The 16,565-nt window shown below is 40.0% G+C and overlaps 1 protein-coding gene and 1 long non-coding RNA gene across 2 annotated transcripts; both read left to right on the forward strand.

Annotated features, from left to right (window-relative positions):
* Positions 1 to 4,237: 4,237 nt before the first annotated feature.
* On the forward strand, positions 4,238 to 6,761 carry LOC109199026 (multifunctional protein ADE2-like). The gene is made up of 10 exons (XM_019354357.2): positions 4,238 to 4,317; positions 4,409 to 4,448; positions 4,524 to 4,721; positions 4,930 to 5,108; positions 5,195 to 5,374; positions 5,484 to 5,597; positions 5,678 to 5,761; positions 5,984 to 6,164; positions 6,250 to 6,408; positions 6,487 to 6,761. The coding sequence occupies exons 2-10, from the start codon at positions 4,433 to 4,435 to the stop codon at positions 6,651 to 6,653; spliced, it is 1,278 nt and encodes a 425-aa protein (XP_019209902.1). The 5' UTR covers positions 4,238 to 4,317; positions 4,409 to 4,432; the 3' UTR covers positions 6,654 to 6,761.
* A 9,317-nt stretch (positions 6,762 to 16,078) lies between these two features.
* LOC109199029 (uncharacterized) lies at positions 16,079 to 16,549 on the forward strand. The gene is made up of 3 exons (XR_002059536.2): positions 16,079 to 16,183; positions 16,339 to 16,372; positions 16,488 to 16,549. It is a non-coding gene; the product is annotated as an uncharacterized LOC109199029 (long non-coding RNA).
* Positions 16,550 to 16,565: the final 16 nt, after the last annotated feature.

The following is a 16,565-nucleotide window of genomic DNA, read 5'->3' on the forward strand; positions in this document are numbered from 1 at the left end:
TTTTCTGTTTGTAGGCCAACTCTAATTACTTGAAAGGTTAGAGAAGGGCAGTCAATATTTTTAGAAGTTAACCAGTACTGGAAACCATCCCAAAAAGATCTGGTGCTTTCACATGAGTAGAAAAGGTGCTCTGTAGTCTCAATATCATCTAAAACCTTTACATTGCTCTAGTCCAGACCTTCCCAAAGTGTGGGGCCCGCCCCCTAGGGGGGTGCAGAGCCATTGCAGGGGGGCGCGGCATGAAAGAGGGGGGAAACAAAACGCATGGACACTGCAGGGGGCGGCCACAGAAACGCAAAGCAGGAGATGAAGCATCGCTGAATATGTTTCCAAACGAACCTCATTCTAAGCCAAAGACTAGAAAATATGGTGAAGCAGATCTTCCCTTTGGCTTCACCTGCACAAGTGGTGAGGTAGGTCTCCCCTGCAGAATTGGTTTTCCCTGTGTCGGGAGCAGCGCTGGGCTCTCCAAATCATGGACAAACAGTATCCCACAGCTGTTTATGTTTTTGAACCCATTTTGCACAGAGAGAAAAATGTATTTATAGCAGTGTTGAACATTATTACACAGGAAAAAAAACAACTACATGTAAAGTAATTACATCATGATGCCTCTGCCTTTCTAAATGCAGGGACAGTAACTGTCTGTATATATAAGCGTGTAAAACCTGCAGACAGTCAGATTAACAGTATTTTGTCTCTATCTGCCATTCTGCAATTTATCCCATGTAAACAATAACGTGGCGCACAGCGTGACGTGAAAAAAGGCACATACCTTTGACGTTGCGTGACGAACTCTGTATTCCTCGTCCACACGTAAACGCAAAAAAGGAGTTTTAAAAAATCTCAGTTTTCAATGATTCAAAACGCCGTTAACGTGTGGACGAAACAGCTGCGCTTTCAAAAATACCCGTGTAGGTGCGGACGTAGCGTAAAAGAGTTTGTAGTTTATTTTATTACTACCTGTAATTTATTGCAGATTACTTGTATTTGCTTAATTGTTTACTAAATGTTTGAGGTGTGAAATAAACCGCAATGGAGCAAAATATGGGTGTGTGTGGTTGGAGGATGTGTCTGTGCGTGTGGGTGCGCGCGTGCACCCGCGAGAAGGGGGGGGGCGAACATTTTTCTTGTAAAACAAAGGGGGGCCCTGCAAAAAAAGTTTGGGAACCACTGGTCTAGTCTGTGGGAGGATCAGAGGCTCTGCAAAATGTGACATTTGACCCCTGTGTCTCCTTCTGTCTTAAATGTTTCATTCATGGTCTTAAGTCACAGGAGACAGAATAAAAAATCACTCTAACATGCTGCCAATCCTGTAGAGTGTATGATTGCAGAACAACTGGACACCAACTGGACATGTTTGTGGACACCGAACATTATTCAGTGTGATGGGCTGTTTCAGAGTCAGCGTTCCAGTGCAGCAGTGATGCAGGGTGTTGACTGAGCGAGCACAACAGCTCAGTAACTTTTGTAATCAAAGCTTATCTCATCATGTGATTGTGTGACAGGATTTAGAGAGACGTGCTCACATGAAGAGCTGCACTGAAACTGTTCTTGTTCTTTACACTCAGTTTGTCTCTCAGCCATTTGGAATACAGAGAGATAAAAACGCTTATTTTACCTTCCAGGCTGTCACCCCCAAGTTTATGTCAGTCACATGATTTTTCACTGCTCAGCTCACATTTAACAGATTTGACTTGTCATCTGTCAACATTTCCAATTGGTTCTACTGTTATATTCATATTAAATAAAATTAATTTCTACAACACAGAGACAGTTTTGGTAGTTTTGGGCCTTTACCCTCTAAGACCTGAACTCTTCCACAACATGCATTTTTAATTTCTCTTTGATATTTGGGCATATTGGGGCCCAATGAATGCAAAAACAAAGAATTACCAGATTTTTTTTTTACCTTATTTTTGTTTTTGTTTTTAAAATAAGAGACACATATGAGGATATTCACTTAAAACTTTGATAGAACAGTAGCAGTATAATGTCCTCGTAAGTGGATAACAGACCCTTGTAGAGCAAAATTGAGTATTTTGGTCTAAATAACCGAAAATGTGATGTCCACATATGTGGACGCCAGGTCCTAGGAGGTTAAAGGTTCCACACAGTCACAACCACAGTGATACTGCTTAAAATAATCCAATAATTAAAAAACAAAGAAATGTCCATATCTTCACCCCTCAAAGGTTGTAAGGTGGCTCCACCTTTTTCTTCCTCTGCATGAACTGAAATCAGGTGATTGTAGCTCACACTGCACAGGAGACAAAGGCATGTTTGGTGGTTTGTAATGGAAAACATTATTGCAATGTGATCACAGAGTTTAGCATTTTATTACCGCATTACAGACCAATACAAGTAAAAAACATTACACTCAACAATGTCAGGAGCTGCTGTCTAGAATGTTAACTCCAGTTATTATCTATGCTTCCTGTATTCATTCAGCCTTGTTGCCTCTTTGCTCCTATTTGTCCTTTTTTCTTTCAGCTAAGACCTGATGTAACAGGATCCATTGTGCCTGGTTCTGTTACAGATCTCTAAAAACAAAACTCTGGGTGGCACCAGCTCTAGATCACGAGTCGGTGTTTCTGATAGTTTTAATTGTCCATTTGTGTGGGTTTCATTGCAGCCCTGCTTTGGTTGAGCTGTCATGTTGTTACAGTCCATCACTGCAACACACCACATACACAATGATGAGGATGAATGAAAGGACTTTCAACAAAATAAACAAAGCCTTTACCTGCTGCTGTCATCAGATGATGTTGTTTACTTTGATAACAGGCCTGTTCTCTTTAAAGACAGCAGCTCCACAGATAACGTGCAAACAGCTCAGTTTATCAAACTAATCGATTCGATCAAAAACACTGTTTTGTCCTGGTGAAGCTTTTGATAAGACAAGCTTCTCATTAGTGATGGCCAGCTTGAAGCTGACGCTCCGGCGTGTGTGTCAAAAAACGTCACATGATCGGTGACGACAGAAGCTTCATTTAAAACGTAACTGCTTCAGTATCTGATTCAGTAGATTATAAGGAAGTGAATCATTTGCAGGATTTGATCATTTCACTGATCTGTGGAGAGATATGGAGCCAGCGAGGACGAGAGGAGGTTCTGTCATGTGGGAGTATTTTGAGTTGGTCAATCACGTGGGTTTGCTGGGTTTCTGTTCATGTTGTTTACTTTTGTATTGTGTGTGTTTATGTTATCTGAAAGCGTGAAAAACTCAGTAGCAAACAAAAATCTGCTTTCATAATATACATATCTTTAAATAATTTTAAAGAGTCAAATGGAAGTCTTTCTAAATTTAATAAAATGAAATTTAAAAACGTATTTTATTTTTAAAATAACTTTGCATCAATTTAATTTGTTTATTGTTTTTACCTGATAGTCTATGGAAGACCGTATTCCTGCATCTCTACAGTTTCTCTGCACTCCTCCTGTCCCATGTGGGAGGATTTTCTGAGGCAGGAGAAATTATCTCCAAGAAAAGAAACAGACTCGGCCATCGCGCAGTGGAACAAATTCTCTTCTTAAATAAAAACAGACAGGATGACCTTAAATGCATCATGTGTTTACTTTACAAGTTCATAAACATGTTCTGGTTCCAGTTCAAAATCAATTTACCTCAAAAGCCAAAAATATGTATGAGAAAATTGGCCTAATATGATATTACTTATAAACATACTGTTTCAATGATTACTGACATAACTACATGGAGACCTCACAGCAGAAGCATACTCCATAATGTGCTCTACAGTATTATATGTATATTAATGTGTTTTTCATCTATTGTATTTACCAAAATCAAAAGGTCACAAGCAAAGAAAGAAGACACAGTGATACATGTTTAAATAAGGAAAGTTTATTGATCAAAATTACTTATTGAACAAATAATTTTTTCATCCAAAAAAATCTTGTTCAAAGCAACAGGACGGTGGCTCAATATCAGACAGAATTGTGAACTGCACTCTGTGGAGTGGGAAGTCATGATGAAGCAGTACACTTTAATTTGTAGATTCAAGCTGCTCTTCATGTTTTTGGCCACCAGGTGTCACCAGAGAGGACTGTGTTGAATAGCTTGGAGTAATGAACCGTTTTTCAGCACAAGCTTCAGAAAGCTTCATTTGGCCATCACTGCTCATCAAAGAGTAAAACGATGAACTTTAGCTGATAACGCTATAAAAGTTTTTCTTTTTTATTTGTACCTAATTAAACTTCTTCTCTTGATGTTTGAGCGTCTTCTCCTCACGTGGAAATCAATGCGCGGCTGTGATTGGCTGGTTAGATGAGGCCCGTGATTGGCTACCGGCGCAGGTAAGACACGGCCCACTTCCCCTCCTTGGGTGCCCGCACACCTTCTGCTCCTCAATAAGTTCACTGGCGTGTTTTGTGATTTGTCTTTCAGGGCTGCTCAGGATCCACGAGCGCCATGGCCTCCACCCCAGGTACTGCACGAGCCTTAATCTGCACTTTAGAGCTTCAGTTAGATGTTCATGTTTTAATTCTTTCCTTGTTTTCAGAGTTGAAAATCGACCAGAAGCTCAATGAGGGCAAGACTAAACAGATTTTCGAGCTGGTGGACCAGCCGGGACTGGTTCTAGTCCAGTCTAAGGACCAGATCACAGCTGGGAACGCAGTGAGGAAAGATCAGATGGAGGGCAAAGCTGCCATTGCCAACAAAACCACAAGCTGCATGTTCCAGCTGCTGCAGGAGTCTGGTGAGGTTTTTATTTCTGCACAAGGTTTTGGGAACAACAGCTTGCATCAAAGGTTGATTCAGTGACTGGAAAAAACGAAATCTCGTGCATGAACAGAAATGATAATCATGCAATAATACTTAATTCAATAAAATATAGTTTTAATCTCAGATGTTGTAATCTGTCTGTGAGTTTGAGGTTGCTCTGATATCCACCCTTCTCTCCTCAGGCATTAAGACGGCCTTTGTTAAGCAGCACTCGGACACGGCGTTCATCGCAGCGCACTGCGAGATGATACCCATTGAGTGGGTGTGTCGCAGAGTGGCGACTGGATCTTTCCTCAAGAGGAATCCAGGAGTCAAAGAGGGCTACCGCTTTTCTCCTCTAAAGATGGAGATGTTCTTTAAAGTGAGTCTTGCTGCGTGCAGTGATTCTCTCTGTGTGTTTTCAGTCTGTGAGTGTTGCAGCAAACTCATCACTGATTGTGTTTTTAGGATGATGCCAACAATGATCCTCAGTGGTCAGAGGAGCAGCTGCTGGAGGCCAAACTGTGTGTGGCTGGGCTCACTATTGGTCAGTGTGAGGTGGACATAATGAGTCGCAGCACTGTGGCCATTTTTGAGATAGTGGAGAAGGCCTGGGCCACTCAGAACTGCACCCTGGTGGACATGAAGGTAGCTGTGCAGCAGCGCCCCCTGCTGGTTAATGTCACATCTTGGTGCGATCACTTTTCTCCTGTAGCTGCAGCAGAACTACAACTAAGGACTTTTTCTTTGCTTATAGATTGAATTTGGCGTCAGTGTGAAAAGTGGAGAGATTGTGCTCGCTGACGTGATTGACAACGATTCATGGAGGCTTTGGCCAGCTGGAGATCGGAGCCAGCAAAAAGACAAACAGGTGATGGACTGACTTTGATTTATTTTCATGCTGATATGAAAAAAGACACAAGCCTGAAACTTTTCTTTTCCCCTTTGTAGGTGTACAGAGAGCTGAAGGAAGTGACCCCAGAGGCAATGCAGATGGTGAAGAGGAATTTTGAGTGGGTCTCTGAAAGGGTCAAGGTACAGCACACAGATGCCTCTAATCTATTCTTGATCTTGTAGGAGTGTTTAGCTCTTTCTTTGCTTTGAACATCCAAACCAACAAACACTGTTTAACATCACAAAAGCCTGCAGCTGCTTTTGATGTCATTCAGGAAAAAACCAGCACAGCTGTACGATTTTTCTTTAGAGCAGGTAAAACTGACATAAAGTGATGATTCAATGGTTTCTGTGTGTCTACAGTTGCTGCTGGATCCCCAGGCAAGCAGCAGGGTGGTGCTTTTAATGGGCTCCATCTCAGACGTGGCCCATTGTGAAAAGATAAGAAAGGCGTGCGCCTCCTACGGGATCCCCTGTGTCCTCAGAGTCACCTCGGCACACAAGGGTCCAGATGAGACGCTGCGCATTAAAGCTGAATATGAAGGTGTGCTTTAATACTGACGTAACTGCGTCTTTATTCTGATCTGGGATTCTTTCTAATCGGATCATTTCTTTATGCTGTGTTGCAGGTGATGGCGTACCCACTGTGTTCGTGGCTGTGGCTGGGAGGAGTAACGGCCTCGGCCCAGTGATGTCTGGTAACACGGCTTACCCTGTGATCAGCTGCCCTCCTCTCACTCCAGACTGGGGACCACAAGATGTCTGGTCATCCCTCCGCATGCCAAGTGGTGAGCAGAGCTCTTTACTGTAACGTGCAGCGTTAATCGTACGTGCTGTTTTTGCATTTATTTATTTTTGTCCTGCAGGTCTCGGCTGCTCCACCGTGTTGTCTCCTGAAGCTTGTGCTCAGTTTGCAGCGCAGATCTTGGGGTTGAGGGACCACCTGGTGTGGTGCAAACTGAGGGCATCCATGCTCAACACCTGGGTGTCTCTCAAGCTGGCTGACAAGAAGTTCCAGGCCTGCAGCCTCTGAAGAGCCCAGCGTGCATCACACTGAACAAAAGAGCTTTGGTCCATTTAGCACCCTTGAAGCGAACTGCAGGACTGACAATGACACAATTCATTTCATTGAGGCCAAGTTTATAACTGGCCAAGGTGTGAAAGTGGTCACACCTTGGCGCATGTGATTAGAGAATCACCAGGGGGTCCTTTGTCCCTCCTTGGGGGGATACTCCCACTGGGTTTAAATCTGGGACTCTCGGCCATTTGACCTTAGAACTGAAGAAGCTTCTCGGATGAGAGGTGAAACGTCTTCAAGCAACTTAAAGAAGTCCAGACGCTTTTCTTTGCAAACTCCTTTGACTACGATGACCTGGATGAGTGAGAACCTTCACAGACCTATTTGTGATATTGTTTATTGATTCTGTGAACGTGTCATCATTTGGTCCTTTTAGATTCTTAAATGATATTAAAATGATGATATTTGTTTACTTTGGTTTATTTCAGCAGATAAACAAGAGGAAAGAAGAGAAACAACAGGTAGAGTTTCTTTCTTATTTTTCTTGCTTTTCTTCCACCTGCTTCCTTTTTTGTGTCTCTTCTTTTCAGCTACACTGTGTTCACATCAACTTTGATGTCAAATCTTCACGTTTTATTTTTATTTTCTCACTCGAGTCCAGATGTCCTGTAGATAATCTTCTTTTTCTTCTGCTGCTGTTTCAGTTTCTTTGCTTGTTTAGTGCAAACTTCTCTCTCTGAATGACTTCAGTGTTTTCTCCATGAGGTAAAGGTCCCAAAGAGCCAATCAACACCTCTGAAACAGTGAAACATGACTGTGACTCATGTTGAAGTTTACAACAGTTTCAGCTGCTTTTCATTGTAGTACAGATGCAGTAAATGTATTTATCACTATGATGTTTGCTCCATCAAATCTAAGCAAAAGACAGGTGTAGGCACTGTGACACCACCTGATGGTTTGAGATTCGTCATTTTGAAGAACTGTGTTTGCATTTTATTGATCAGCTTTTAAATGCAGGCTTCAAAGTAACTGCCCAAACATCTGCCCACATGTGTCACCAACATGGCTGCTGAGTGGTTAGATTTGCTTCTCTCAGGACTTTGGTGTAGAAACATTTATTTAAAGTCGGAGTGACAGTTTTTATGAGTTTGGATGATGAGGACATTTCCTCTGACCTTTGACCCTTCAAATAATTTACTTAGATTTAGGATAATGGCTAAAACAAGAAACAGGTTCATGAAGACTGTTTCTGACTGTGTTAATATCATGTGTGTTTAACTAAGTGTTGTTCACTGTGAGCTGGACTGTGTGTTTGTGGTCTGTGGTTAACTGAAGCTAACAGCTCTGCAGGCGTCCAGCATCCTGTTTCTGATAGAAATAAAACACTTCAGCTACAGTTGTAGCCACAGCTGCCCTGCGGCAGACTGACAGAAGCGAGGCTGCCATATCGCGCCATCGGCCCCTCTGACCATCACCAGTAGGCGGTAGGTGAAGTGTCCGAGAGACTGTCCGAGCCGGGGCTCGAACCAGCAACCTTTCGATTACAAGCGAACACACAACTCTTGAGCCGCAATATTTATCACAAATTTTTTGGTTTTGGATAAATAAATATTTAAATATCTTTTGAATTAGTTAAATGTCAGAATAAAGAGAGACAGGGCTGTCTATTTTTTATCACTTTCATCAAATTTAGGAGTACATACACACTAAGTTTATTGTTAATTAATAAGAAAACTGCAGATGATTCCATTCTGAGCTGAAGAAGCTTCTGATAGGTTAGTAGAGTCCATGTGAGAAAACTGGTGGCACACCTGTGGATGCATATAAGGCAAAACACAGAGCCTGTTTCTGTGACATGGGAAAATCAAGAGATGTCAACCAAAACACCAGGAAAAGAATTGTGGAGCTCCATAAGTGTGGCTCAATTTTGAATACAATTTGGTGCCATTTACAATTAAGAAATACAGAAAGTTTCTCTCTTTACTCTTAAAGAGATATATATATATATATATATATATATATATATATATATATATATATATATGTATGTGTGAGAGAGAGAGAGATATAGAGATAGATATCGATAGATATATGATATACACATAAAAGTCACTTATTGGTAAATAGCTGGATAAGAAGAAGAGCATGTGCAAAAAGTGTGTAGCTGTTGCAGTAAACAGTGTGTTAGATGGAGGAGTTGTACAGGGAGATGGCCACAGGAAATCTTTGGCTTCTATAACCTGTAAAACTTCAGATTTTAAGATGTTTCCATGCAGTGTGTGATTTTGTGACACTTTATGGCGTCATTGTGACGTCATACTGAAAAAATAAATTGTGTGTTGTTCAGCTCTCTTCATGTCCTTTCAGATATTATTCTCCACATGGTTTCTTTACATTATTGTTCAAGCTCAACTGTGACCTTTGACCCAAACAACGGAGGTCAAGGTCAAATGCTTAGGTGAAACACATGAAAGTGTTTGTGTGTTTGTTGTCACACAGCAGCAGCCATCAGTGACACCAGCACACAAAATAAAGTACATGATCTATGACACAGTGATGCTATCAAACAACAACACAAAGGGTCCAAATGAGCAAACAGTCACTGCTCAGTGTGACCAGGATAGTTTATTTCACTTTATTAAAAGCATTAAAAGAACCTGATCTAGCACTTTTTTACCATAGCACTTGAAGCATACATTTGCACATGAAGAACATTTGCACACAAGAAGTTTAATTATTTATTCAATATTAATTGTGTATTTTAAAAGTCATTTGATAGCCTTTATTCCAGGTCCTGCACAGCTGCTCTTCATCAAGGAACGTGGTGGTTGTCTGTTAGGAGAAAGGAATGGTGATTGAGATAAAAGTAAGGTTTTACCAGTAAGGAGAAGTAACACAAGTGTGTGAAAAATCTAGGAATAAAAGTGGTGCAAATAAGTGACTGTAAGATATGATTACTCACCTTTCTTTCCTGTGTTCTCACCAAGGTGTTTGGGCAAATGTTTCCCCGGGGGTCCAGACACCATTTAAAGGGTTTTTATAATAAGGGGTTTGGTGTAAGGTTAGAGTGTAAAATATTTATTAAGATGAAAATATGAAATGTATTTATATATTTATTTATTCAATTTGATGTGTTGTATACTGTGGTGGAAGGTTGGGATTTAATAAACTACCTGTGAGTGGAATAATGGTTTAGCCTGTGACAGCTGAAAGTGTTTAAGGCTGCCAGTTGTCAGTGGAGGGAGTGAAATGTTTGTAAGGAGAGCTGTATTGCAAATAAATAGTTTTTGTTCCACTGCACTTGCCTTGGTCCATCTCACTATGATTCCAGCCAATAAGGGTCGCCCTGTGACACTATTCATGGAAACTCAAACAATCTCAGAATTCAGTGTTCACTGGTGTATTTCAAGAAGTTAACATGCTGATTAAATGTAAAAAAAATCTAACTCAGAAGTCAAAGGAAATGAAGAACATATTGAATATAAATATTTATGGCCCCATGATGGTACAGTCCCCTCAGCACTTCCTGTATTCAGGCGTCCTGCAGTCTGAGGTCACTCTCCTGCTGGTTCATTGCCACAGACAACTTAAACACATCAGCAAGAGAAAAATCAGCGAATGCAATAAAAGATGAAGTCAGTGAACTGTGTTTATGAACAAGAAAGAACTGACTTAAGGCAAAACCTTCAGAAATGTGTCCATAACGAGCTTCCAGTTAGCAGATGGCAGACATGGGGGTGAAACTCTGCAGCTCAGTTTGACTGTTTGATGCTAAACACTCAGTACTAAGGTAAAAAAAAAAAAGTAAAATAAAACAAGCTCCAAACAAGAAGATAGTTGTAGAGCAGAGCTGAACTGGGAAATAATCATGTATTCGTTGACCAGGATGGGCAACATCTTGATGACCAGCATCCATCTTTTAAGGACCGGGTGGATCTGCAGGACAGACAGATGAAGGATGGAGACGTGTCTTTGATTCTGAAGGATGTGACAATTAATGATACTGGAACATACGAGTGTCGTGTCCAGAGAGAGGGAGACGGTATAAAGCTCATCAACAGCACCTACCTTCATGTTGTTCCTCCAGGTGAGTGAGTAGAGTTGAGTGTGTGTGTGATCAGAGGTGAAGCTGCTTCCTGGTTGTTGATGTTTGTTTCTAAAGATGTTGTTGATGAGACTTTGTAGAAAGCAGCTGGTCTGAGTGATGTGATCAGAGTGCAGTAGATAATGTCTGACAGCAGTTTGAAGAGGAAATGGATTCTGTTCTGTTCTTCACTCATCACTGTTGTACCTGACAGCTGACACCTCACACCTGTTTCTCACCTGCAGGTCAGACAAGAGGACAAGAGAAGGATGAAGACAACAAAGATGGAGGAAAGCAAGACAAAGAGAAGGAGGAGGATGGATCTGTTGGACTGATCGTTGGTCTGTTAGTTTCTGCTGTGTTTCTTGTTGCTGTTGTTGGTTTCCTGATCTACAGAAGATGTAAACTGAATCCTGCTGATCCACATGAAGCAGAGCATCTTCAGCATGAATGTGAGTCAGATGAACAAACACAAAGATAAATAAATGATGGTGAACATCCAGCAGACGGCTGTAGAAAGCTGGATGTTCAGAGTCTGATGTTATTTCTCTGATGATCATCATGTTCAGACTCAGACCAACAGTGTGTGTCTGTGCTGTCTGTCAGTGACTCTGAACTACAGTTTATTCATCTTCAGGCCGTTCATGAGATTTACTGACACAAAGTCAAACTGTGTTACAAACACACATGAATTTCTGAGCTCTGATCTCAGAGTCAGTGAGTGTTTTTGTGTTGGAGCTTCAGCTGTTTGTAAGAACTTGTTCTGTGAGAGATGAACAACACAGACCTGAGATCAGCTGTTACACACACTGAATGAAGTGACAACACAAACGCTGTGTGATGATCTGAGTGTAGATGAAGGTCTGTGGATTATAGACGATCAATAATCTGCCTGATTGTGTTCAGGATCATTGATCAGTTACAAATGAATGAGCTGTGACTCAGTTTGGATGTAGAAATGTTGTCTCAGTCAAACTGAGCTCTTTCATGTTTCTGTGAACTTTGTGTGTGTTGAATGCAGCAGACTGGAAGAAAAACAAAGTGTGTGTAACAACCCTCTCTGTAACTGATGCTGCTTATTTTACACTCAGCAGGTTTCATCATCTTTTCATTAAATACAGCTGAGAGTGTTTTACAGTCACAGTGTTATGATTGTTATGAAGCTACAGATTTATGGAGCTGCACACTCACAGATTTCTGTCTGATCCTGATACTCTGAAACTTTTATTGAACTTTTGTTACAGAACAAATATAAATAATGTTCAGCTCCATATTTACATGTGTTCAGCATACGTTACCATGGTGATTTAACCAGGTTGGTGAGAGAGACGACTCTGACTGTTTGCCCGACACAGCTCACTAACACATCACTCTGGCTTCATATTTAAATTCTTCTGGTATGAAACATCAACATGTTAACAAAACTATAAGCAGGAAGTGCTGAGTGTGGCTGACAGATTGTTTAATTACATAATTACTGACTTTCAGCTTTACTTTTAATATCATGAAGGCAGGTTTGACATTTAGATTCTTTTATTCATTCAAACACAAATATGTTCACATTTTTTATAAGAATCAAAGTGTCAGATCAGAAAATCTGCACAGTAAAGTAAATCTTGTAGTTTCTGACACTTTGCATGTTTAGCATGAGGCTAAAATTCCCCCTCAGTGGGTCACTGGTGACCTGGTGGATGTTCAGAGGTTCATTAAATCCAACATGACTGAAAACTCAAATGCCAAAGGAAATAAACAAAATATTTAAAGTCAATCATTCTGATCATAATTGTACTTTGACCTTTAACCTCTCTGCTCTGTGTTTCCTCTTTCAGACCTGAAAACCGTCCCAGTCTGGACAAAATGTCGAGCTCCAAACAGCAAGTCAGAGAAAATGACAGCTTCATCAAACTGATTATTGATCCAGAGATAGTCAGATAGAGATAGTTTGAGTTGATCCAACTTAGACTCAGACATTTCTCTCAGTCTGATCTTGACTCTCTGACGCTTTCCAACGTCGTCTACTTAACTTCTGCTGCAGGTAAATTTTTAAAATGTAAATTTGTAAATATGGCAAATTTCCCTTTTGTGTTTTTGTGATGTCTAGTTTTTTGTATAAAATATATATAAAATATAACAAATGGTGTTAATGTAGAGATTCAAGGGATTGAAAGGTGTAATAATTTTCAGTTTCAATTCAGTTATGATTAATAAATCAGGAAAAAGGTTAAACTTTTTTACATTGGTCGTGTGTGTGTAATACTTTAATAATACTTAAAAGAAAAATCCTGTTTAAGAGGCGTAAACTTGATAGTGTGGATGAAATGTTGGATAATACTGATGGATTTTGCATGCATGTGTATTTAATGGTAATCATTATTCTGTATTCACTGAGATATTTGAATGCTAATCAATAAAATCAAATCAAAAAATCACCCTGAAAGCTAACACGCTGTTAATTTTTACAGAAAGTCAAATTTAAATAAATGTATGTGCCATGTAGTCATTAAAGAGTGAACATGACAAACTGAACAACTACATGTAAATAATAATAGCAGAACACATTGAACCCATTCAGACCAGCTCTATGAGCTGAAATTGTGGTCATTAATATTGTGCGTAGTTGTGAAATGAGTTTTGTAACCTTGTAAACCAAAATATCCAAAAATGTTATGTTTGTGCATCTCCAGATGAAAATTTGTGTATGTAAAAATATTTACACGAGTTACAATTTTCTTCTTAAGGTTCGGTTACAGATACAAAGCAAAAAAACTACTTTGGCCTGACTTTCCTTCCTTTCAGCTGATTGGTCAATGTCATATCAATCACAAATCTAAGAACCCAATCAGAGAACAGATGGGTTTGGCGTGTGGAGTTGTTATGATGATTTCTGATGTGAGGTGCAGTTCTACAGTGGTGATCGCAGAGTGTGCACAGGTCAAGTGTCACTATGACCCTCCAGAAAATGACGAGGCCAGAGGATGATGTTCAGCTTGGGTGTGTGTGTGTGTGGTGGGGTGGGGGGGGTGGGGGGTGCGGGGGGTGGGGGGGTCAGTCTTATGGACGCACATCTCAATGAACCCAAATAAACTGCTCCCAAGCATAACTTGTGATTAACCTCTATGAACACCATTTTTCATTCTAGTCAAACATTACTCACAAAACGGCCGCGCCCTCTAGTGGTGTGGCAAAAAAAATGCATCAGTCCTGCCTTCAGAACAGGAGTGGTTTTGCTTTACCAAGATTCATGTCCTGAAAGGGTTTTGAAGACATTTTGAAGACAGACGATGGCGATAGTACTTCTTCGGTGCACTGTGAGCCAAGGGCCATTCACATCAGATACACCATGCACTGCGTTCACTGCTAACTAGAGCAAAGGATCGGAAAATTGTCGCTGGCAGCTGTGCTCTGCTTGTATGTCATTTTTTTGTGGCCCCTCTAAGTGTACTAGATGCACCTGCTCTTTGTCATTTTAAAACATGTATCTCTCTGACTTGATGTCCTCTATGAGAGTTTGTGTTGCATTTTGTTGATGTCTTTCAACCTCATCACACAGACACAGATAAAGGCCAACCAGTAACATCCAAATAAAATCTAAAATCACCTAAAATCTCACCAAAACTGGAGCTCAGACTTCCTGGCAGAAGGGGTTGGAATCATGCAAAGGTGGATCCTTTAGGAGTCCTTTTACCTTATACTTTTTTAAATTAAGGGCAATCAGAACAAAGGCAGGAAACAGAGGAGGCAAGGGGACAATGGCAGGTAAAACCCAACAAAACTGCCATCTGAGGCTGCATGGGGTTCATTCATTTCACAGGGACAAATTAGAGAAATGAGAAAATCCTGAAAAACGAGGAGAAGAATGAAGGATGCAAGATGGAAAATGAGAAAAAGGAAAGGAAGAAAAAAGCAGATAGGAGTCGGCATCACACTGAGGAAGCGTCACTGATGATCTGTCTGTGTCCATGTTAGTGTTTAAAGTCCAACATCTCCCTCTAGTGGCCATATATAAACCATGTGTGAGGATGGTGTTAATGTAAAATGTGAATGATAGTGTTCCAGTCAGTCATCTGACTATATATATATATGTATATATATATATATATATATATATATATATATATATACATGTATATATATGTTATATATGTTATATATGTTCGGAGTAGTTAGTGTGAGGGGTTCCTCTTACTGCAATGTATTTTTTTTTTTACTCAGGGTATATTTAAAGTATCTATATTTATATGTTTACTCTTTTCTTCTTAGGTATAAGCTTTACAAGAACACATACGATTGTTTCCATTCTAAATAATGAAATCAACAGCGTAATCCATATGTGTTTTTGCATGTGCTTTTTATGCCTGATGGTAAGAGCTGGATCTTTGGTTCTTGGTAAAAAGAAAAAACAAGCAAATAGAATAAATAACTAAATTAGTATAACACCCCCCTGAAACAGGTCAATTTGAGCTTTTAAATTTTAATATAAATCCTATATTTCCATACTTTGTAGTACAAAATAGAAAGTACACTAAAATAATGTTAGCAGGCATTTGCAATTGCTACTGGCAGCCCTAGCTAAATATGGCAGCTCATCCTACTAAACCTAGCAAACAAACATTTTTAAAACATTATCTCCATACCTGAGCTGTGTGTGTTGTGTGTCTAATAAGCCTGGTTGCCTTGATACAAGAGTCAAATGCATGCCGTTAACAAAGCATGGCAAAGTTTTCTCTTCTCTTTTTCTAGCAGCCATGTTAACTCTGCATGCTAGCATTAGCCTTCTGCTCTTGAGACAAAACTTGTTAAAAACTTCAATTAGCAAACTCAAACCTCTACAGGTCTCACGCAGGATGAACCAGATATTAAATAGAAAAAGATATAAGAGTCGGACTGTTATATCGACTGCTAAACCAGTTTGTCATACATTTGCGCTACATTTTACCTTTTTGACACGTGTAGGTGTGTGCCAGTATTTTTGCAGTTTTCCACCACTGACAGTTTGCGTGGTCTGATTAGCACTATTGCTACTCCTACTAGTTGCCCTAATAAATAATAATTTCACCAGCTGTGAGTAGGCTGGGACCATCACTGAAATCAGGGGTGTTGTTAAAGAATCTTGTGATTACTGTGTTGAAGATTTTAACCAAAGTATTTCATACATTCCCACAGATGTTAGTGTTTCAGAAGATGAGGAGGATGATGAAGTTATCGTTAGGGTACCACCCGTTACGTCACCCCTCTCTGACACAGTTGTTTGTAAATCTCAAGGATTCATTAGTTCGAGATATTAGTGCTCTCAGTTCCGCATAATGCCGTCAATGTCTGAATATAAGACTAATATCATTCTATCGTTGTATATATAGTGGTAAGAATCTGAGCAGCCATAATCAATGAGTTTGGTGTTTGATGATTTTATCTGACAGCTTTGGTCAAGTCCAGAAAGCAGTACACCAAAGCCTATACGTCGGTAAGTTGGCTACCTTCTAGCACATTGATCTGGCCTCTGTGGCAGGTATATAAACATCTAATGTTCTTAACACTTTAATGTTAGCATTCGATGGCCACAAAAGCGTGTTATGTTTTATAACATTTTCTTTTTATCATTGGATCTATATTTTATAGGTCACCTTCAATATCCCAAACATCTGATGTGCAAGTACATAATACTCTTTTGTATAACAATGTTGCATATTTAATTGTTTAGTTTCATTTGCATGCCATTACATCTGCAGTTGTTATGGTATTGTGTTGAGTTTGTGTTTATGCTGAAGGTTCAGTGTGGTACAGAATCTCAAATGGCATCCACATCAGGAGAACATACTACAAGTTACAAGCTAGTCTGACATTAT

This window comes from Oreochromis niloticus, linkage group LG3 (genome assembly GCF_001858045.2).
Source record: "Oreochromis niloticus isolate F11D_XX linkage group LG3, O_niloticus_UMD_NMBU, whole genome shotgun sequence".
NCBI lineage: Eukaryota > Metazoa > Chordata > Actinopteri > Cichliformes > Cichlidae > Oreochromis > Oreochromis niloticus.

Coding starts and splice junctions, on each gene's coding strand:
- LOC109199026 (XM_019354357.2), top strand. Junction 5,375..5,483: donor GCACCCTGGTGGACATGAAG/GTAGCTGTGCAG, acceptor CTTTGCTTATAG/ATTGAATTTGGCGTCAGTGT. Junction 5,762..5,983: donor GGGTCTCTGAAAGGGTCAAG/GTACAGCACACA, acceptor GTGTGTCTACAG/TTGCTGCTGGATCCCCAGGC.